The sequence below is a fragment of the Bos grunniens genome, chromosome 22 (genome assembly GCF_055505025.1).
Source record: "Bos grunniens cultivar Pamir isolate PY7600 chromosome 22, Bosgru_T2T1.0, whole genome shotgun sequence".
Classification (NCBI taxonomy): Eukaryota; Metazoa; Chordata; class Mammalia; order Artiodactyla; family Bovidae; genus Bos; species Bos grunniens.
The window spans coordinates 12065042-12087980 of NC_141186.1; the positions used below are offsets into that span (position 1 = coordinate 12065042).

At 48.9% G+C, this 22939-nt stretch overlaps 1 protein-coding gene across 6 annotated transcripts in view; it reads left to right on the forward strand.

The window, feature by feature from the left end:
- XYLB (xylulokinase) overlaps positions 1 to 21922 on the forward strand; it is a 39897-nt gene extending 17975 nt beyond the window's left edge. For 2 of the 6 annotated variants that reach the window (XM_086365939.1, XM_086365941.1), the window contains 9 exons: positions 3744 to 3784; positions 4353 to 4468; positions 5279 to 5394; positions 6043 to 6116; positions 6835 to 6931; positions 11758 to 11816; positions 14025 to 14112; positions 16670 to 16764; positions 21476 to 21922. In XM_086365939.1, the coding sequence (XP_086222065.1) occupies positions 3744 to 3784; positions 4353 to 4468; positions 5279 to 5394; positions 6043 to 6116; positions 6835 to 6931; positions 11758 to 11816; positions 14025 to 14112; positions 16670 to 16764; positions 21476 to 21553 (764 nt within the window). In that variant the 3' untranslated portion in view covers positions 21554 to 21922. Of the gene's footprint in view, positions 1 to 3743; positions 3785 to 4352; positions 4469 to 5278; positions 5395 to 6042; positions 6117 to 6834; positions 6932 to 8362; positions 9507 to 11757; positions 11817 to 14024; positions 14113 to 16669; positions 16765 to 21475 lie in introns of those variants that run through there. The other 4 variants (XM_086365940.1, XM_086365943.1, XM_086365942.1 and 1 more) reach the window with 2 other exon arrangements.
- The last annotated feature ends 1017 nt before the right edge of the window (positions 21923 to 22939 follow it).

Below are 22939 nucleotides of genomic sequence, written 5' to 3' on the forward strand. Positions count from 1 at the left end.
TGGTCCTTGCTGAACACTGGCGAATGCCAACCAACCTCCTGGGGAGGCCTGTCTGGCAGGCCCTCTCTCCGTGGCCACCTGCTCCCCTGCTCGCCTGAACACTGACTCCTTGTACCTGCCCTGCGTTGGCCCTGGCTGTACCCACAGGGTACAGGTACCCACCTGGGGCCACCCAGGGCTGCCCAGCAAGGTGAGAGCTGATCAGTGGAGGAAGACAGTCAAGCCCACCCTCCCTGACCTGCCTTTTCTGTTCCAAAGTAAGCATCTCAGTTCCTCCACCTCTTCCTCCAGTACCCAGTGTTAAGACTCTCACCCCTTTTCTGACGTGTTGTTGTTCAGTCACTCAGCTGTGTCCGACTCTTTGCGACGCCGTGGACTGCAGCATGCCAGGCTTCCCTGTCCTTCACCATCTCCTGGAGCTTGCTCAAACTCATGTCCATCGAGTCAGTGATGTAGATACGACTTACTCTTCATCGAAGCCTCTTGGTTCCTCTTCCTCCTTCTCTTCTCTGGGGTTTCCCAACAGGTCTCTCAAGGAAGGCCAAATGGCCCCAGACTGCTGCCCCTCACCTCATCCTGGTAGCCCTTTCCTAATGAGCCACCAAATCAGGGTTGATGGAAAAAGTAAACAGAAATAGAATAAATGCAAATACAATACCAACTTGAACTCAGAGGAAGGACAAATGATGAGCTAGTAGTATAAGTGTAACTCAGGCATTGTTTGAACTTCAAACAACATGCTTTTTCAGTGTGTATCCCAAGTTATTTCTCTGAAATTGAAATGTGACTGAGTGCCCTGTATTTTATCTGGCAACTCTATGCCAAATTGCCACCCTGTGCAGCCATTCCTGCTCTAAGAAGGTGAGCCTGAGAGGTGCATATGAAAGGGCTTGGGCTGCTTTGCGGTGGAGGCTGGGGTCTGGCTTCAGCTTTCCCCCTGGCTTCCACACCCACAGCCTCCCTGTACTTGCCTCCTACTGGTTATGCAGATGAGGATGTGGACGGCAAAAATAAAATAAAAAGAGGCACTTGTGTTTAGGAGTGGAGCTGTGTGCCTAAGAATGGAGCTGAAGGTCTTGTTAAAATGCACGCGTCGTCACAATGTGTCGTGTGTTAAGTCGCTTCAGTCGTGTCTGACTCTTTGTGACCCTGTGGACTGTAGCCCACCAGGCTCCTCTGTCCATGGAATTCTCCAGGCAAGAATACTGGAGGGGGTTGGCATGCCTCCTCCAGGGGGTCTTCCCAACCCAGGAATTGAGCCCGTGTCCCTTATGTCTCCTGCTTCGGCAGTGGGTTCTTTACCGCTAGTGCCACCTGGGAAGCCCTTCATCATAATGATGCTATTAAATTCCACATTGCCTGCAGTATCTGTGTGTACTTTTGTGACCAGGAGAAAAAAGCATTTAAGTTGCCATTACTGCTGTTTCTGTCCCCAGTATAAATAGCACTTATGGTGCTCCGAGGTCTGCTCTGGGCCCGTCTGCTTTGGAGCTGGGGGCACGTGAGCATGTCCCTGCCACCGTGTGGTTGCGTCAGTGTCCTGGCTGTGTCTCCTCCCTTCCAGGGTGACCACCACTCTGGCATCTGCTGGGAGCTCCCAGGAGCCAGACGAGGGCCGCCCTGTCCCTGAGCAGATTCTGTAGCCCTTTGCGCAGAGCCCTGTTGTCAAGGCACAAACCCAGACTCAGAGCAGGTTTTGGGGAAGGGCCCCTCATGTTCCTTAGGGGCCTGAGATGAGGTGAGACGGAGGCTGGTGGACATTGACCCAGTTCCTGCAGCAGCGAGGTGTGAGGCCTGTCCTCCTGGCGCTAGTTTGAGAGGCAGCTCTGGGCTGCGACGGGCGTGTTCTGGTGCCCAGGCTTCCCCGGGGATGCCAGGCCCCCAGTTCCTATCTATCCTAAAGGTTGAGGGGCCCAGTCTCCCTCAGAAAAGAGCAGCTGGTGCGCAACTCAGGACAGCCCTACACTTTGCGGGCCAGGTTTGTTTTCTTTTAAAATGGAAATAAGTTCATCAAGTCTCATTAGAAGAAAAATATAACTATATATATTTTCATATTGGAATATAGTTCATTTGCAACGTTGCGTTACTTTCAGACGTCCAGCAAAGTGATTTAGTTATGCATAGACATGTATCTTTTTCAGAGTCTTTTCCCATATAGGTTAGTACAGAGTGTTAAGTAGAGTTCCCTGTGCCTCCTTGTTGCTTGTCTATTTTATGTATATGAATGTGTGTATGTTAATCCCAACCTCCTAATTTATCCCCTCTCCCCTTTCCCTTTCGGTAACCTTGAGTCTTTTTAGAAAAATGTATATTCTTAGGCCTACTCTATCAACTAGAAGAATGTCAGGGAAAATAATGAGCCTGCTTTTTTACCACTGAAACATGAGCTTCTGGGCAAGTTTGAGAAGGAATGACAAAGAAGCAGCTTTTTAAACCTACCTTTGGGGCTTTGCTTTCAGGTTGAATGTTGGAAGTACCAGGCAGGTAGCCCTCAGCCAGTCCCTCCCTAAGTCTGACCTTCACTCTCCTGCCACCTCAAATAATGTGTTAGTCTTACGCTTTTTTCTTATATACCAGGGATACCTCTTCATTGCAGGAACAGATTTTAAGTACTGACAAACCAAGGGAAGAATGTGAAAAAATCATCCACGATCCCTTAATCCAGAGATAACCACAATTAAAACTTTGAGGACTAGTCCTTCTAACTTTCTTTTTCTGTGCCCATAAATAACACATTTTAATCAACCAAGGCAGTGTTTTTGTGAACTTCGTATGTGGTTGTCTCGGGTTCCACTGCTCTGGCATTCAGTTCACCAGTCTCCCTCGGATGGAAGTGGAAAGTGAGGTAGGAATGGCTTTTAGTATTTAGACAGTGCAGACATTGTCCTGTCCCTTGTCCCTGCAGGCTTAGAGGTGGGATTCCTGAGTCCAGAGCTCTGACACCTGGTGTATCAGTGAGCAAGGCAGATAAACAAGCTGCCATGGGCCTCATGTCAAAGGGAACAGTCAACATAATCTTGCCCCTTTCCTTCCCAGCTGAGGTCAGGGACAGCCCCATACTCAGGCCTCGCCTTGTGTGTCCTAACAGAGGGTGGGGACTGTGGATCCCTGTAGATGCAGCTTCCGAGCCCAGTCAGAGGCCTGGAGCATGGATACCCCACCCTCTGGCCTTGGTTGTCATTTGGTCCCTCAGTCTGACTCTTTGTGAGCCCATGGACTGCGGCACACCAGGCCTCCCTGCCCCTCCCCATCTCCTGGAGTTTGCCCATGTTCATGTCCATTGAATCTGTGATGCCATCCAACCATCTCATTCTCTGTCGCCCTCTTCTTCTGCCTTCAGTCTTTCTCAGCTTCAGGGTCTTTCTCAGTGAGTTAGTTCTTTGCATCGCGTGACCTAAGTATTGGAGCTTCAGCTTCAGCATCAGCCCTTCTAATGTGTATTCAGGGTTGATTTCTTGTAGGATTGACTGGTTTGATCTCTTTGCTCTCTAAGGGACTCTTCTTCAACACCACAGTGCAAAAGCATCAGTTCTTCGGTGCTCAGCCTTCTGTATGGTCCAAGTCTCACCTCCTGGCCTTTGGGGCGTCCTTGGCCCTCATCCCACCCTGCTCCTGCCTCCCTCTCAGCTTGTAGGCTGGGGTTTGGAGGTGGGGGCTTCACTCCTATCTGAGGGAGGTGACTGGTTTGCTAAGTGGCTCCCTTGCGACCTCCAGCTAACCACAGGCTCCCCTCCCGTTCTCAGCTTCGCTGGCAGGCATGAGGCTGGAGGAAGGTGACATTGCGGTAAGGTGACCTCTCCCTCCCAGAGGCGGGGTCAGCTCCTGCCCCAGGGGACGAGGGTACTGGGTGTCAGCAGTATCCTATCAGTGGGGCATCCAGGGTCAAAAGGCAGCTGAGGGAGGGGAGAGGGAGACCCAGGCCCCAGGACCTGCCCACAGCTCCTCTCTTAGGAGGTCAGTTGCCTGTGCTGAGTAGACAGGTCCCCTGCCTGCCTTGACAGTGAGCACAGGCAGAAGGGTCAGACCTCGGGCCAGAGGACTGTGAGCCCTCCAGGCGATAAAGACATAACCCAGACCCTTCTGCTTCTAGTGGGAAACCAGTCGTCACCTGATCCATGACTTAGAGGTAGTTGTAGTAAGTTCTAGAAAAACAGCCCACGGAATTCGTGCTAGCTCGAATCTGGGGAGCTGACTTTGGATTTTGGTGTGGGAGGGTCAGCAGAGGTTTCGCTGAAGAAATGGCATTTAACCCAAGGGTCTGCAGCCTGGACAGTGAAGCGAGGAGGGGGTCAGGGCGGCTCTGCTGGAGTGCCAGAGGTGGAGCCACCTCACTTCTGCCTGTCTCTCTCCAGGTCAGCCTGGGCACCAGCGACACGCTGTTCCTCTGGCTCCAGGAGCCCACGCCTGCCCTGGAAGGCCACATCTTCTGCAACCCGGTTGACCCCCAGCACTACATGGCACTCCTGTGGTAGGCTGGGTGTGGGGGAGGAGGTGTGGGCAGGACTGGCACCGTGTGGAGCCCCCGGGGCATTCCACTGAGCAGGCTCTGGGGGCACCTGAGACCCCAGGGACTCACTGGGTCTTGCTGAGAGCAGAGTTGGTGTTGGGGTGCGGTGGGGGGAAGCGCCCAGGACCTGAAGTCTCTCCCAAGCCCAGGTACAAATTCCATCCCCAACACCTGTATTGCGTGTGGCCTGAGGTAGACCCCAGAGCATATCTTAGCCACACTTTGCCCATGAAATGGGAGGATCAAGAGGTTTACTTCATAGTGATGTTACGACGTATCTGGCACATGGTGGACCTTCAACCAATGGCAGTAAGGGCATCCTGCCTCCTGACAGTTCTCATGAAAGGGGTTTGTTCTGCATCTTCCAAACAGGCATTTGGCGACCTGCTGGAAGCTACCAAGAGAAGGTTTTTAGCCTTTAAGCTCCAGGAACCACTGGAGAATATGTCAGTCTAGTAAATCTGGCCAGTTCTGCCCATTGTCCAGAGGGTACAATGTGCCGAAACCACAGCTCTGTCTCTCCCTGGGACTCTTCCGTGGCAGCCTCCTCTGTAGACAGAGCCCCCAGGACAAGTGCATTTTCTGGTGACTCCTGGGGAGGTGCACCGGGCTTGCTACATGAGGCGGAACCTCAGGTCCTTGCTGTGCACTGGCTGGGATGGGGTCCAGCCTGACCTGCAGCCCCTCTACCTGGGACTCTTCCCCAAAGCCCGTGGATCCACTCAGAACGCACCTAGCACCTCCCTCAGGGTTGTGTGTGCACTTCTGCAGCTTTAAAAATGGCTCCCTGATGAGAGAGAAGATCCGTGATGAGTCTGCTTCTGGTTCCTGGAGCAAGTTCTCCAAGGCGCTGCAGTCCACAGAGATGGGGAACGGCGGAAACCTGGGTAGGCTGCTGAGCGGGCCTGTGAGGGAACAGCTGCCGGGGGAGCAGGACAGGGCCGGGGAGGAGCCAAGGGGAGCCCTGACTGTCTCCACTTCTGCTCCATGGGCCCTAAAACTCATGTGGGACCCCCCCGATCTGAGTGAGGCGGGGAGCGGCAGACCAGGCCAGAGCTGCATCTTCTGTGCCCTGGAAGCGCCTGGTGACAGCATCAGAGGTGGCAGCCACAGTGTCTGCTCTGCCCGGGTGCATCCCTGCGTGCAGCTTTCTGCCCCAGACACCAGGTCCTGTTAGGAAAAGTGCCCCGCCCTGGGGCAGGCCATCTGAGCAGGGAGGGAACATGCCTCCCTGGGTCAAACCTGTGCTGGCATTTTAGGTAGGGTTAGTTGGACAGCCAGCTGCCCCCTGGCTTGGGCTGCCAGGTGAGTGTAGGAAGAACTGTCTCCATGAGGAGCTAGCCTGGGCCTTTCCAGTTTCCCTCTGTCTTGCTGGAGAGAAGGACCTTAGAATATTCACAGTCTCCTCCAGGGAATGGGAGGCCCAGGGAACAGGGATGTAGGGTCATTTCACCCTGCTTTTTTCCAAAGCTGTTGAGAAGCTGATCTTTTATTTTTGACCACTGATAGCTAATCTTTTCCTGGTCTTGTTTCAGGTTTTTATTTTGATGTCATGGAAATCACCCCAGAAATTATCGGGCGCCATAGGTTTAGTGCAGAAAACCATGAGGTATGTATGTTATTGGTCAGTTGAGCTACGTTGACTCCATTTTTGACTATTAAATTTTTAAAAATACCTATGAAATTATGCTAGCTTTAGGGACCTCATTCATTTAATCAGCCAGTGATAAAACAAATACTTGAAAAAAAAATTTGATTTGAGGTAAAGTTGATTTGTAATATTGTGTTAGTTTCAGATGTGCAGCACAGCGATTCAGTTTTTCTTCAAATTATATTCTGAAAAAATATGTAACCTGTATATATTTTATAGGTTATTACGTGATATTGACTATGATTCCCTGTGCTATACAGTAAATCCTTGTTACTTATCTATTTTATGTACAGTAGTTTGTATCTGCTAATCCCATAAGCTGGAGATTAATCCCATACAGACTGAGCCTGAGCTCTCCCATGCTCTGACTCCCCAAGTCCACTTTGGGGTGAGTGAGGCCATGAGTGCACGTGTGTGTGTGTGTGTGTGTGTTTGACAGGCAAAGTCAGTGGTTCAAGAACACCACTTATGGGTGAGCTCCAGTGGAGGTCTGTCATGAGCACCAGATCTGGGCTATTGTTTGAAAACATCACACACACACACACACACACATACCCACACACACACACATACACACCACACGCATACACACACACACACACACACACACGCACACACACACAGAGTGAGTGGACAATGAGAGCTCTTCACTCTGTCCACTTTCTCCTGGAGACAGGTCTCGGCATTCCCCCAGGATGTAGAGATTCGAGCACTGATCGAGGGACAGTTCATGGCCAAGAAGATTCATGCTGAGGCGCTGGGCTATCGAGTCAGTAAGTGAGCTGCCAGGGGGCTGTGTTCTGGAGTGGGGTCCAGGGGTCCTGCTCACACACTGAGGTGCTTGAGACCCTTTCTGCCTTCACACCAGGCCTCGTGGACACTCTTAAGGCTCCATCACAGGGTCCTTGTTTTTGCAGGAGGGAAATAGAGCCTGGACCTGGTGGGGGGATGAGGTGGACTGTTCCTGTGGGCAGGCATAGACTAGGAGGTGGGTTGTTCCTGCCTCTCTGCTCTGGCACCAGTGGCCTCATCTCCTGGCCAGGAACTGTAGGATTTGAGAGATCTGTCTATAAGCCTCAGCCCCATCCTGCAGACAAAATGTCCTAAGCTTGGGATCCTGAGGACACAGGCAATGCGGGTGGCAAAGGTCTGGGGGGGCCATCACTGAACCTTCACCTTCTGGGCGCACCCCTGCCCGTGGGGCACAGCTCTGGGCATTTCAGCTTGAACAGGTAAGAGAGGGGATGTAGAACCACCGTCAGAACTGAGAGACCTGCAATGGAGAGGGCAGAACCAGGGCCGGGGCAGACCCACGGGAGGAAGGGACTTCTAAGAACTGAGCGATGGATGGGCAGCTTTAGGAGGTCAGTGAGCGCCCCTACTGATGTTGCTGGAATGGTCTGGGGGAGTCTGAAGGATGTTGGACCAGCCGACCACAGAGTCCAGGTTTCCAAGATGTATTTATCCCTCTGGGCAGCAGCTGTGGTCAACAGAAGGTCGAAACCCCTGGAATCCTCTCAGCTTGAGGGTCTCATGATACTTCTACCGACAATCCAAGTCCTGTGGAGTGTGTATTTTATGTCTTTGAACCTATCAGGTAAAAAAGACACTTTAAAAGTAGGCACTAGGTAAACCTTTTTGGAAACCCGTTAGGCAGCAGCTACTAAAGCTGCGTACAAACCCACCTGGCAACCTCACTTCCCGGCGGATGCAGGACAGAGATGTGGACACGTGTTCACTAAAGTCGTGCAGAAGGCCACTCCCCGGGGCCCTGTGCTTGACACCCGTGCTGGAAACAACCCAGTGTCTGTCGAAGGTAGGATAAATGCCTCGTGGGGTGTTCAGATGACATGATCCTACGCAGAAATGAAGGTAAACCAGCCTCAACCAAGCACAGCAAAATGGATGTGTCTCACAAATGAAAACGCTGAGCAGAAGAAACCAACCCAAAAGTGTGTGACAGATTCCGTGTACAGCGGGTTCAAAAGCAGACGAAAGTGTCTGCTGTCGTTGAAAGTCTGGCTGGTTGGTAGTTACCTTCCGGGGGGGCCATGGTGCCTCTGGGGTGCTGGTGAGACTCTGTTTCATAGGTTATACAAGTGTCTTCAGTTGAAAACACGTCAGGCTGTCAGCATATGGTGCACATGTGCATTTGTTAGGATGTATACAGCTCAACAACATTTTTTTTTTTTTCATTTTTAAAGATTTATTTATTTGGCTGCACCAGGTCTTAGCTGCAGCATGCAGGATCTTCATTTCAGCATGTGGAATCCTAGTTCCCTGACCAGGGAAGGAGCCTGAGCCCTCTGGATTGGAAGCGTAGAGTCTTAGCCATGGGACCATGGTGTTGGAGAAGACTCTTGAGAGTCCCTTGGACTGCAAGGAGATCCAACCAGTCCATTCTAAAGGAGATCAGTCCTGAATATTCATTGGAAGGACTGATGCTGAAGCTGAAACTCTAATACTTTGGCCACCTGATGCAAAGAACTGACTCATTGGAAAAGACCCTGATGCTGGGAAAGATTGAGGACAGGAGGAGAAGGGGATGACAGAGGATAGATGGTTGGATGGTATCACCAACTCAATGGACATGAGTGTGAGTAAACTCCAGGAGTTGGCGATGGACAGGGAGGCCTGGTGTGCTGCAGTCCACGGGGTCACAAAGAGTTGGACACGACTGAGTGACTGAACTGAACTGAACTTTTATAAACAGTCCCACTCTTCTCCATTCTTCCACCAAAAGTGTAAAAAGAAATTTCCCCAAGGGTCTCCACAGGCTTCTAAGCTCCCTGAGAAGTGAGCCCAGGTGAGCAGGACAGGGCCAGAGCTGAGGTGGACATGAGTGACTGGCCGGAAGGGTTCTTTGGTCGTCAGCAGGGGGCACTTTGGGGGGCTGTCCCCACTGGCCCAGTATGTAGGGAGAGGCAGTGAGAGTGGAGAGACCTTCCTGGGCTCCAGGGGACTAGTGCAATCATGTCAGCATTCCCAGCCTCTGAAGCAATTCTTGTGCAAACAGCGTAAAGTTACTTATCCTCTTAGCAAGCTTAAGGGGGCGAATCAAACCTGTCCTTCCAGCTCTTCTGAGCTCCTCTCAAAACAAGATCACATGAATGGACACGCTTGAACCTAAAAGGGCACAAGGGCTGCACGGACTGCAGGCATCATGTTCCCAGCTGAGCAGCTTGCAGGATCTTAGTTCCCAGACCAGGAATTGAACCCAGGTCCTGGCAGTGAAAGTGCTGGGTCCTAACCACTGGACCGCCAGGGAGGTCCCTCTCGTTTCTGTATTGAACAGTCATAATCTCATTTTAATAATGTCTAAGAAGAATAAAAAGACATCTGAAGTAAGACTGGTGATCATGATAATAGCAGGTGTCAGTATGTACCGAGTGTCTACTGTGTGCCCAGCCCGGTTCCTAAGCACTTTATCTTTATTAACAGCAATATCTCTGGGGTGGGTATCACTCCTGCTTCCCAAAGTAGGAAACCAAGGCTCAGGGTTCCAGGCTAGCAGACCTTCTGAACCAAGCCAATCTGGTCCTAGACTCTAGATTCTTAACCACTGGGTTACATCTGCTTCCTTTAAGGAATGATCCCTGTCTTGATATTTAGACACCAGGAGACATATGCGCCCAGCTGGGCGGGGCCAACGCCATGGTTCCTTTTCAGCTTACGTTTCCACGTATGTTTCATTATGTTTAGGTTGACTTATAAGAGCAACAAAGCCTTAGGGACTTCCCTGGCGGTCCAGTGGTTCAGACTGTGCTTCCAGTGTAGAGGGCACGAGTTTGAAACTTGGTTGGGGAGCTAGGGCCCCACATCTCGTGTGGTGCAGCCAAAAACTTTTTTTTTAAAAAGCAGCCTTTTAATAGCAAGTTTTGAAAACAAAGGAGAGGAAGCCACCTATAATCCCATCTCCTCTCCCTAATCACTTGCAGTCTGGGAGCACTTTCTTTCAGTCCCCTTTATGAACTTATTTTTATAAAGCCAGAGTCCTGTTCCCGTTTTACCTACAAAGGGTACATACAAACCCAAACTGTCAGAGCCTTCATGGTGCTTTACATTGCGCCCAGCTGACTCCTCTTGCAGTCGTGAATGGAGTATGGTTTGATTTTCCAACATGGAATCACATGGGAACATCTACTCGTGTGTCCTGAATTGTTTTCTTAGCTGGCTGTCATCCCTTCCCCTCTTCCCAGCCCAGGCACTCTCTTCGTGGCCGAGGGTGAAGATGGGGGAGGCTGAGAGGGGCTTATAACATTTGTTTTCAAATACCTGCATAATAAATAAATGCCTTTTTATTGTAAAAGAGTCCTGTGACACAGGAGTATAGGGATGTAAGCACTATGAGATTACAGAGCGCTCCCTCTGTTTTCCCGCCCTGCTCCAGCTTCCACATCACCACTTAGACGGCCCGTGGGGGAGGCGTGGGGATACTGAGGGCTAGCTCTGCCTTTGGGACACCTTTTTCATACCAACACCACCTAATGCCTGGCAGGTTCTCTCTTCTGGTTGTTTATATGCCTCTGGAGGGTCACTACGCCACCTATCTTGTACTACAGGTATGGCAAGTCAGCGTTTAAGGGCTCATCTCATTCCAGAATTTATTTACACTTTTTTCCATTTACAACTTATTTGTGGGGGAGGAGGGCATGCCGCATGGCTTGTGGGATCTTAGTTCCCGACCAGGGATTGAACTCAGGCCCTTATCAGTAAAATTGCCAAGTCCTGACCACTGGTCCACTGGAGAATTCCCTGCGTTTACCACTTTTTGTTAGCATTAAATAAATATATATGTATTTTTTTGCTTCAGCGGTCTCTCATTGTTACAGTACAAGGCATGTTCTTTCTTGGTCATCTCCATTTTAACCTGAAGTGGAACTATATGTCTTTTACTAGATGGCAGTTTATTATTTTTCATTGTGGAAAATACCTTGCATGCAGCAGAATATATGCTTCATACAGCTAACTGTAAAAACAGTAAAAAAATCAAACACCTGTTCATTGAGCACTCTGGTTAAGAAATACAACACTGAGGCTTCCCTGGTGGCTCAGTGGTAGAGAATCCACCTGGCAATGCAGGAGACATGGGTTCGATTCCTGGTCAACTGCTGAGCCTGTACACCACAACCACTGAAGCCTGCAGGCCCTACAGCCCACGCTCCACACAAGTGAAGCCACCGCAGTGAGAAGCCCTCACACCGCAACTAGAGAAAAGCCCGCGCAGCAGCAAAGACCTAGCACAGCCAAACGTAAATAAATAAATACTTTTGAAAAGTTAAAAAAAACAAAAAACCTCTGTCCTTGTACTCTGAAACAGATGACCTCAAAAAAAAAGAAGCGCAACATTGCCAGGACCTTAGAACCATCCTGTGTGCCCTCATGAGTTGCATCCCCAAGAGGTGGGTGAGGCAGTGGCCTCACAAGTCCACGTGGACAGAGCCAGCCTCAGATCTCCCCCCAAGCCCCGTGTGACAAGCAAGAGGCATTGACCTGACACTAGCCTTTTGTGGTAGAAGAACTCTGAACAACAGCCCTTTCTGCCTTGGGGGAATTGTCATGGCCATTTTTTTGTTTTGTTTTTTGTTTTTCCTTGCAGTGCCCAAGACAAAGATTTTGGCCACTGGAGGAGCATCTCACAACAGAGACCTCCTACAGGTGAGTGCTGGTAGCAAGCTCTGCACTGGGGCCTCTTCCATGTCTAATACTTCTAAGAGCAAGGGACTCAGCAGTTAATACTGCCTCTGTTCCCAATCCTGCAGAGATGGGGAGCTTACAGCTCATTCTCTCCCAGGAAGCCAGCTCTTTACGGCTCACATGGAGAACAGGTTCAATCTTACACTCAGTGAAATCCATTGCCCTGTCCAGCTCCACTCTCTGATCCCAGCATCAGCCTCTGGAGTCACACAGAAAGTGCCTGTCTTTCATAGCAGATCTTCTGACATCTAAGGCCAGTGTTCTTGTCTTCCTCAAGGTTTCCCCCTTCCAATTTAAACGTCTCTGATTCTCCCAGCCATTCCTCTTGTTAAACAGTCGCCAGACTTTGTCACTGTCTTTCTGGTCCTTCATTGTGTTAGAAATATATGACCCAAAGTGGAATCAACCTGCAAACATCTGACAACCAGGCCGTCACATCGTGGGTCTGTCAGTGTCTTACTGGGACACTGAGCAGTTTTAGATAAGCCTGAGGCTGCCTTAGCTGTTTGAGTAAGTGTGTCAACTGTTGATGTGTAACATACTTGCCTTAGGTAAGGTTCTCTAGAAGCAGAGCCTGAAATGGGAACTCTTCTAGAAGTGATTTGTTGGGAGAGTGCTCCCAGGAGAAGGGAGTGAGGGAAGCAGGCAGGGCAAGGGAAGAAGGATAAGCAAGGATGTGGTTCTGGCTAGAGTCAGCTTCAGCTCCATGCCAGGTGGAGATGAGGTACCTGAGCTATGCTGCAGGCTTGGCTCCACCTTGGAGTAAGGGGGCAACTAGCTACCATGGGAAGAGGTGAGAATGACCTCCTGGGAGAGGGAGCCTCTGTTCAGCCAAGAGCAATTTTCAAAAATTTTATTTATTTTTTGACTGTGCCCTGCGGCATGTGGGATCCTTGTTCCCTGACCAGGGATTACATCTGCACTCCCTGCATTGCGAGGCACAGACTCTTGACCACTGGACTGGCAGGGGAGCTCCAAGAGCAATTCTTTTTTTTTTTTTTTTCCCACTTTTACTTGCATTTATTTTTTGCGGCATTTATTCCAGGGCCATAAGATTTTGTTTCTTCCATTTCTTCTGGAATCTCTTTTTCTTTTGTGCAACCTCCTCTTCTGGTTTAGGAGCAAAATGTTCTTTTTCAGTAAGGATTGTCTCAGTGTGGCAAGGAGAGCTTATGTACCGGTTGATCTGACCCTGAGATCTGTAAGTCCTGCGTCCCATCCTGGGGGCTTTGTTCACCTGGATGTGTTCGATGACCAGAGAATCTGCATCTAAGTCCTTCTGTTCAGTCTCACTCTCTGCATTTTTGAGCATGTGCAACCAAGAGCAATTCTTTTGAGAGGCAGTCATGAACTGTTAGCCAATTCTCAGGACGTGTAGGTGAGGGTGCACACCAGCCCAGTAAGGGGATCTGTTGGGACATCAACAATTCTGTCATTTAGTTGCCAAGTCGTGTCCGACCCTTTTGTGACCCCATGGACTGTAGGCTGCCAGGCTCTTCTGTCCATAGAATTTCCTATGGCAAGAGTATTGGAGTGGGTTGCCATTTCCTTCTCCAGGAGATCTTCCTGACCCACGGATCAAACCCGTGTCTCCTTCATTGCAGGGGGAATTTTTTTTTTCTTTCTTTCTTTCTTTTTTTTTTTTTTAACTGCTGAGCCACTAGGGAAGCACATGCCCAATATCTCTCATCAACTAAGAACCTCGAGTCTTTTCCACGTGAGCTCCTCTTAGTACAGGCCCTCTATTCTAAACTAATATAATTTATTTGGGGGACCTACATGGAAAGCTTTATGTTTATCCCTGTAAGACCTGCTCTTGTTAGTTTGGGTTTGTCTGAGCTTGTTAGTAATAGTCAGAGCCCAAGCCGTCTCCACCTTGGCTGTTTGCTAAGCATTCAGTCTAAAACTTCCTCCTTGTCTTTGATAAAATGGTCGAACAGTGCAGGGACAACCTGGAGATCTGTGGCCCTCCAATGACGACTTCTCCCAGGTCACCCTGAGCCCTAGGATCACCAGAGTGGCATGGTCAAATGTACTTCCTTTAAGGCAGTAGAGGTGGAATCGAAGGTATCAGAAGACATGAGAAAAGAGAGCCTGGGAAATTCAGGTCTGTGTCCACATTCCCTCTGAGGAACGACTCACCACAGTAAGAACCTCTGTCCTTTCCAGGTGCTTGCAGATGTGTTTGGTGCCCCCGTGTACGTCATAGACACCGCCAACTCAGCCTGTGTGGGCTCTGCTTACCGAGCTTTCCATGGTAGGTGGATGGATGGGGGCAGACACCTCTGGAAGCGGTTGGGGCACTGGCTGGGCTGAAGACAGTGGAAAGGGGAGATTGGGATGTTCCCAGTCTTTAGGAACATGGCGGGCTTCACTTCTCTCCCCTCCCAAACCCTCTGTGGCTTTATTCTTTACTTAAACTGGAAAAGAGAGGCACAGTCCTAACTAAATGAAGCCTGCTCAGACATTGGTTGAGGGCATTCGGGCTGAGTCTGGACAGCGGGTAGGTAGGAGGGGTGGATAACGTCCAGAGCTGTCTTTTCAACGAGAGCAGGAAATGGACACAAAGGTGAATGCTTCAGAGCCAAGAAGTCCAGGACCCTGGACAGCTCCATGGGGGGAGCGTGGCTCTGATGGAGGCATTGCAGAAACTAGGGGAGCAGCAAAGGCCCACAGGGATGTTGTTTCACCCATGTGGTCCGTTTGCCGCGTCCCCTGCCTGCTCAGGTTGCCCACCCATGTACCTCAAGGGCTGTGTCCTTTCCCTCTGGCGGTTCCATTTTTCGCACATTTATCCTTAACTTCTTAACACACCTATTTAACCTTGTATTTTTTTCTTTGAACATTGAGAATTAATCAGGGAGCGTAGCCTTCTCTTAATAAACTCTTACTCTTTCATTCCCTTCCCTCACCCCTGTCTGCCTCATCCCACATGGTGCCACCTCCGTATAAAGATCATTGGGCAATTTATTTCTAGACTCTTGTTTTTAATCAAACTTTACATCCTGTTGACTTTTTATCTACACATACCTTTGACTTTGTCTTTCTTTTCTTTTTTTTTCTTTGGTGACTCCCTTCAGTTTCTTTTTCCTTCTTCATTTCTATGCTAGTTTTGTTAGAATATACAGCCTGAATACATTTTTAAGAAAAAAATTCAGTAGGTGATACTTTTCTGAGGGCTTATATGTCCACCCTCCCAAAGAATGCTACCTTGGCTGGACAAAGGACTTTAAAATGTTTTTCTCAGAACTTTGAAAACTCCATTCCATAAGCTTCCAGCCTTCAGAGGGGTTCACTTTATACTCCTTCTGCCAAAACAGGAAAGGAACTGCTCTTTGGGGCCTCCACTACTATTCTGCACTGTTTTTCTTTCTTATTTTTCTGTACCACCTTTTTTCTTCTTTCCTGCGCTGCTTGGCTTGTGGGACCTTAGTTCCCTGACCAGGGATTGAACCGGGCCCTGGCAATGAGAGTGCCGAGTGCTAACCAGTGGACAGCCAGGGAATTCCCTTCTGCGCCTGTTTAGTTGCCAGAGATTACCTACAGATCCTGCCCTGTGCTACCATCTAAAACAAAAACCTGAGCTAAGTCCTAGAATACCAGTTTCCACTTTATGTCCACGTCCATTCTCTCCAGCTATGTCTAGGGACAAAAACCAGTCACACAAAGCGAGGCTGTGAGTGGAGGGGGACCACAATCTTTGGAGAAGTCTCTCTGGGGCCACCCCGCCATCCCCTGGCCCCTCATCCACACAGCTCTGGACTGGGGTAGTCCAGCTTTCCGAGGGAAGGCCTCGCGTCTTTAGTGGGCCTTCCTTCCCTCTTGGTGGTCTTGAGTTTCCCTTCAGTCTGATACTGCTCCTTAATTTGCTTGGAAATTCCTCATTGTTCCTTGCCCATCTCCAGCCGCCTTCCCTCTTTCCAGCCCCATCTCTCCTTTGCTTGGTGAGCATTTACTGAGCGCCTCCTGGATGCCGGCAGAGTGCTAGACACCAGGGCTCCAGTGGAGACCAAGTCCTGGCCTCTCAGAGCTTCCACCTCAGGAAGGGAGAGACCTTGAATCTGTGGCAGCAGTGTGACACGCCCTGAGGAAAGCGGAAGATGCTGAGGGGTGGCAGGGATATTCTTAGAGGCCGCTTCTTTGAAAAGAGAGGAGGGAACATTCCGTCCAGTGAAAAGGCTCTGGGAAGAAGGAATTGAGTGAAGCTGGGGTGACTGCAATGCAGTGAGCCATGGGGAGAGTGGAGTCACGTGAGGAAGGGGAGGCAGGCAGACCCTCCCCTCTGTCAGAGGTCAGAGGTTAGCTGCCTCCTAACATGCACTTCAGACAAACTAGGCCCTGCTGAGAAGGAGGGCTGCTTGTGAAACTTTTCCTCTCTTTCTCCCCCTTTTTAAGATGGTTTTATGGAGGTACAATTGTATAATATATAAAAAATCACCCATGCTTGACTATACAATTCAGTGTGTTTTAGTAACTTTACTAAGTAGTGGGACTTGCTGGTGGTCCAGTGGTTAAGAATCCACCGTCCAATGCAGGGGACATGGTTTTGATCCCTGATAGGGAAACTAAAATCCTGCAGGCCTCGGAGCAACTGAGCCTGCACTCTGCAACAAGAGACGCCCGTGTGCTGCAACAAAGACTCAGCACAGCCAATATAAAGGAAAAGAAAAAAAACAAAACACTTTATTAAGTTGTACAACTGTCACCATAATCCAGTTTTAGAACATATTCTCACTCCAGAGATAAAAATGCTATTTCCGGGTAACGCCTTCGTTTGCAATATGCACTGACACAAAATGAGCTGTCCCTTCTAGGCCTTGCAGCTGGAACAGACATGCCCTTCGCAGAGATTGTGAAGTTAGCCCCAAATCCCAGATTAGTTGCGACCCCAACCCCAGGAGCGTCTCAGGTAAGAGACCATCCAAATATATCTGTGGCACTTGCATTGTGAAAAACCCACTAGGTTCTTATTTCCAAAAGGTAAGTATTTTCTTTGTCACCTCCATTACAGTTGATGTGCTCAACTGAAGAGGAAATCTACTTTTTTTTTTTTTAATTGTCAAAAAAACAGCAAAGGAAGCAGGTTGTCTCTGAGATTCAGAGATACCTCTAATCTTGTAGCCCCAGGGATGAGATGGCTCACTGGGCACATCTTCCTTGCTCTGATGCCTTGGAGTGGGTGCTTGTTTCTAATTCACAGGATTACAGAAGCCGCTGAAAGATTTCTGTCACTTAAGCATAAGACATGCTGGGCTTCTACCGCTCAGATCTGAAGTCTGGATCCAAGACAACTGTGTGGTTCCTCAGTTGGGGAACACAGACCCCACTTGCTACAAGTTGCTACCCTGGAAAGCAGACCCTGAGTTGTTGATGAGGAAGCAGGAGATTTATGGGCTTCCCTGGTGGCTCAGACAGTAAACAATCTGCCTGCAATGCAGGAGACCTGGGTTCGATCCCTGGGTTGGGAAGATCCCCTGGAGAAGGGAATGGCTACCCACTCCAGTATTCTTGCCTGGAGAATTCCATCAACAGAGGAGCGTGGCGGGCTACAGATGGGGTCTCGAAGAGTCGGACACAACTGAGCAACTAACACTTTCACATGTAGGAGATTTATGAGGGGACACTCTTGGAATCTGCATCTGTGCAAGGGCAAAGAGGCAGGGCTGGGCCGAGGTGGGAGAGGAGCTGCTGCAGTGCCATCTCAGTGGAGCCCTCGGCCAATCCTACAGAAGTTCTGAAGCTGGGATGACTCTTTCGAGTGTTACGCAATTGTAGCGAGAGGCAGTCTGGACAGTTTGCACCACGTTTCCAGTTTGCAGAAGGTTCTTGGAGCCCAGGAGCAGGGGCGACCCAAACAGACGGCTTTATTACTGTCAGTACCGCGGGCAGTGTAGGCTCCACGTTTGTATCGGTGTTCCTTGGCCTTGAAGAGCCGTGGGGCGGAGTGGAGTGGACCCACGTGGATAGTGTGCTCTCACTGTGTCTGTGACCCAGCTGAGGGGACCCCAAGCTTAGGAATCCCCCAGCATCATAAATGAGCTGCCAACAAACCGGTCCAGCCTTGGCCCTCAAAGGGGTCATTATCTTTCTGATTCTGATCGGCACACCAGTTTCCCCTCTCTCCATCTTCCCAGGGTTTTTGCTATACAGACACCCTTGAAGAGATAGTCAGGAACAAAAGCTGTCACAAGATGTGTAGAGACACCCTGGAGAACTGTCTCCCCGCCTGTCTTGGGAGCAGAAGCTCCTGCTTTCCAGGTGACTAGATAACCCGCCCACAGGGGTCTGCCCAGGCTTCCGTTACTTTCTGTTGTGTGTCCTGTTTAAAAGGCAGTTCAGTGCAGTCGAAAAGAGCCTGCCTTGAGATAAAGGGCCTTTGAGTTCTGATTCTTATCGTGCCTCTCCCTCTCCATGTGACCTTCACATGACCTTTACCTGCCTCCTCCTCATCTGCAAACTTGTGTTTCTTCGTCTGGGAACGGGGGAACTCTGTCCAGCCTGCTTTTAACCTACTCATTGTGAGGCTTAAAAAGAACCCTTGCCTAGCATGGGTTTATTGTACAACAGGAGGTCGGTGGTGTTGCTAGTATTGGCTCAGTGGTTCAGCAGTGTCAGGGCTCGGGGTCAGGCTCTTTGACGTTCTCCAGGTCATCAGTGGACAAAGGGAACATCATGAGGGCCACGTATGTCGTTTAAATTCTCTGGTATTCTCATTAAAAAAAAAAGTGACTAATATATTTAATTCAAAATGTCCAAAATACTGTCATTTCAACATGTAATTGATAAGAAAAGTTGCTCGTGTGATATTTTACTGTGTGTGTGTGTGTGGATGAGCTTTGAAATCTGGTATGTATTTTCTGCTAGCAGCAGCAGCCACATTTCAAGCGCTCAGGACTGCATGTAGCTTGTGGCTACCGTATCGGATAGTGCTGTGCTAGGTATACGCCACATGACCAGGGATGTGTGCAGCTGCTTCTAACATCCTGATGCCCACAGCTGTATTCACAGGCAGGAATCAGAGCATGCCTTTGGGCAGAGAGGGCCTCCTCACACACTCTTGCTTATCAGGGAGAAACCTACCACTCTGTTCCCCGCAACTCCTCCAGCAGATGACCCCTTGGTTATACGGTCAGCCTGGGGTAGTCTGGCTGCTCTTTTATCCTCTCTAGAAGGAGGCCAGCAAGGAAGAACGTAGCTGGGGAAAGCTTTAGGGTAACAAACGGCTGTGACTGCCTCCTGACAGGTGGCGAATACTCAGCGTGTGTCCTGCCACTCTCCCTGGCTTGCTTATGACCGGTCGCTAAAAGCTCGTGGAACTCTTTAAACCCAAGTGCAACCTCAGAATCCTTCTCAGCACTAGGTGGCAAGCAGTGACAGCCTGTGATTGTAGGCACAAGTGACTTATTTGAGGACTGGATTGTAAACAACCTTGAGAGCCGGGCAGCATCCTCTGTTTGCCTTCTATGACGCACCTGTATGCTCAAGTGGAAACTTGAGACAGGAACAGTATTTTCTCTGTAGGCTCAGCTGAATGTTCCAATTTCCTCCTTGGAGAGGAGATCAAAGGCCCCCTTACTTCCCCATTGAGTTCATGGGCAGAGGCCCTGTTGCATAATCAGTTGCTAAAGTCCTTGGCTTAGGGGCCAATTAAGCCAATTGAGATTGGCATGACCTCCTGGTGGTATATGTGAGTCCCATGGAAATATGGATCCCTGGTCTTCAGTGTTGCTGGTCTGTGATGTCTTATCTGTAACACTCACTGACCTGAACCGCAAGGCTTACACTTGTGCAAGCTACAGGCGAAAAGAGCTTTAGATAAAAGGAATAAAGAGGAAGAATGTGGACTTGTGTTTCTTTCTGGCCACTTTTCCCTTGTTGGTTTTTTGGTTTGGGTTTTATTTTATTATACAGCACACTATATACATAATTTTGTAGTCCATTTTAGTTTTTTTTCTTTTAGCTCTTTTAGCCACAGTCTTTATTGTTTGAATATCTGCAACTATTACTCTATTGACAGATTTTAATTTTACAAATCTCTACATTCTATATTCGGAGAAGGCAACGGCACCCAACTCCAGTACTCTTGCTTGGAAAATCCCATGGACGGAGGAGCCTAGTAGGCTGCAGTCCATGGGGTCGCTAAGAGTCGGACACGACTGAGTGACTTCACTTTCACTTTTCACTTTCATGCATTGGAGAAGGAAATGGCAGCCCACTCCAGTGTTCTTGCCTGGAGAATCCCAGGGACAGGGGAGCCTGGTGGGCTGTCGTCTATGGGGTCGCACAGGGTTGGACACGACTGAAGTGACTTAGCATAGCACATTCTATATTGCAAGGTCTCTTCACTTTCCATTTTATGCCTCATTTTCATCAAGAAATATTCCCCCAAGTCACAGTTTGCCTGATTGTGTGTTAAAGCATTCTTTCAGATTTATCCCACTTTTAAAATTCTATAGATTTTTACAACCAATAAATACAACCAAGTATTTATATTCTGAAAAATGTGCCTACATGTTATTTTTAATGACTACATAATATTCTGACTGGCTGATGAACCACATTTCTCAAGCATTTTCCATGTCTTAAGAGCAGTTGCTTCTAGTTTTTTTGATTATTATAATTAACCCTATGTGGGTAAAGGATTAACAAAACCTCTCCCTATTCTGCATGAGAATTTGACCTTTGGTTAATGTTCCAGCTCTGTTTCCTTTGAGACTTAATAAAAATGGAATGTCAACAGTGTTACTAGGCAACATTGCTTATGGCCGTATGGCCTTGAATGAGGAAATTGCATCATAAGTGGGAAAACACAGATACCTAAGGGTAAGTCAGACTTAGGGCTGCCTGAGTGCTGTGACCTCTTACAGGCACGTCTCTTGCCCACGGAGGTGTTGGGAGAGATACTTCTGTGGGAAATGAGGCTAGTGCACCTGTAAGATGTGGATTTCATCTCCTTGCATCTGAGCTGTGACCTGGAGGGTAGGGAGGGAAGAAGGCAGGGAGGCAAAGAGACCCTTCCCTGGACACCTGTACAGACTGTTCATGGGCCCCTTCAGCACTGTGCCAGCACTCACGTTTCTCCAGTATATTCTGTTGAGGGTCAGGGTGTAACCCAGAGTAGTCTTATGAGTCTGAATGTTTAGTGGTGTCTGAGAAGACCCTTGGTGTACCTAGCACCCTACATTTAGGATTATTTCCTTAGGGGAGCTTTGCAGAGTAGAATAACCAGGTCGAAAGCTATGGGCATTTTTGAGCCCCTTTATCCTAATGTAAATAAAGTTGAGGTGATTTCCAAAAGTGTTGCACTGCCAACTTCTACCAACTGTGCAAAGAGACAGTCATTTCCAGGCACTTTCATCAGAATTTTTTAATGTTTTGTAGATTTAAGAACAAAAATTGGTTTCTTGTCTCAAGTTCCCATTTTTTAAAGATCTTAAACTACAGGTTGGGGAACTACTACCGTTTCATCTTTTGCGAATTGACACTTCTCTTTTGTCTGCCCAGCAAAAATGTTAAATTGCCAGTGAGCGGGATGGAAAAGTTTTTAAACTGTAATTTGCAAAGAGATGTAAGTGGCACCTTCCCTTCCCCATCCTAAACTGCTCTTTCCACCTCTCCAGGTCTATGAGGCCCTCCTCCAGCGGTATGCCATGCTTGAGCAGAGAATCCTGAGCCAGACCCGGGGGCCTCCGGAGTGAATTCTGCAGGCCCAGGCCCCCCGCCCCACTTGGAGATGTGGCCTTGGAAAGCTGGGATCCTCTTCTCTATTCTGGGCAGCTCTGCCCTCCCCGCTTCCCCACCTGATTCCTTGCGGTGCTCCAGCCCTGCCCAGGACCACCTTAAAGCCCACCTTAGCACATCCTCCTGAACCCAGATGGGCTGCTTGTGTCCCCATGCCGTTGTGCCCAGGGCAGGAAAGCATCTCTCTTTTCCTGTCTTTATCCCAGGAGGCAAGATAACACTGAGCTTGGGATATGTCCAAGAAAAATTGTGACTTTTCCCCTTTCAGGACCTAAATCAGCAGATTGGGAAAGACAAAGCAAAATAAATAGATTCTTTCCTCTTTATTCACCAGTTTTCAGGATGATAAGTTGATCCCCAAGCATCCTCTGAAAGCAATTGGGTTTTTAGTATGATACATTTAACATACTTTGCATGTCTTAGTCCATTGCAGTGATTCTTCTTCTTTTTGTCTTCTTTCTGATAGCCATTGCCTCCAGCTTTTCTCCTGCTTTCCTTGTGCGCGTGTGTGCTCAGTCATGTTCAACTCTGAATGCCATGGATGTAGCCACCTGGCTCCTCTGTCCGTGGGATTTCCCAGGCAAGAATGCTGGAGTGGGTTACTTTTTCTTCTCCACCCACTTTCCTTATTTATCATTCATTCTTCCTTCTTTACTGAGCCTTCTGCCCTGTCTACCCTTTAATTATTGCTGGGCCCCAAATCTCTGTTCTCATTCCTCCTTCCCTCCGATTCTGTCCCCTCTTGTTGGATGACTTCAACTAGCCTTGGACTTCAACTGCTCCTTAAATACTAGTTATACCCAGCTCTGTGTTTCCAGCCAGAACTCTCTTTGGAGTTGGTCAGCATTCTCACAGGGGTACTTCAGAAGCAACTTATCTTCACATGCCCTTCCCCAAACCTCCTCGTCCAGAGTTCGTGTTTCAGTGAATTGGTACCACCATCTATCCATTCATTCATTCAGGAACCCAAACTTAGAACTCAGATATCTGCTTTCCCACCTCAGATCAGTCACCAAGTAACTTTGGTTATTCCTTCAGTAATCCCTTAAAAGTAGTTCCTTTCTCTCCATCCCTCCCTGTTTTACTTCAGAACCTTTTATTCCTTGCTGAAATTGCCTACGTAGAAAGTCCTCTGTGACCTGCCTCCTGAAAAATCCTCCAGATTTTTCTGTTGCTACAGGCCTGCACCTAAGTTGGACTTGGGTTAAACCAAATTACTCATGGTCTCATCCAGAGGACACAAATGCTGCAACAGGTTTGAGACCTTAGAGGATCAGAGCAGAGACTAGTGGGAAGTCAAGGGAAGGAGTTTAGAGGTTTAAGTAGGATAAGAGATATCACAT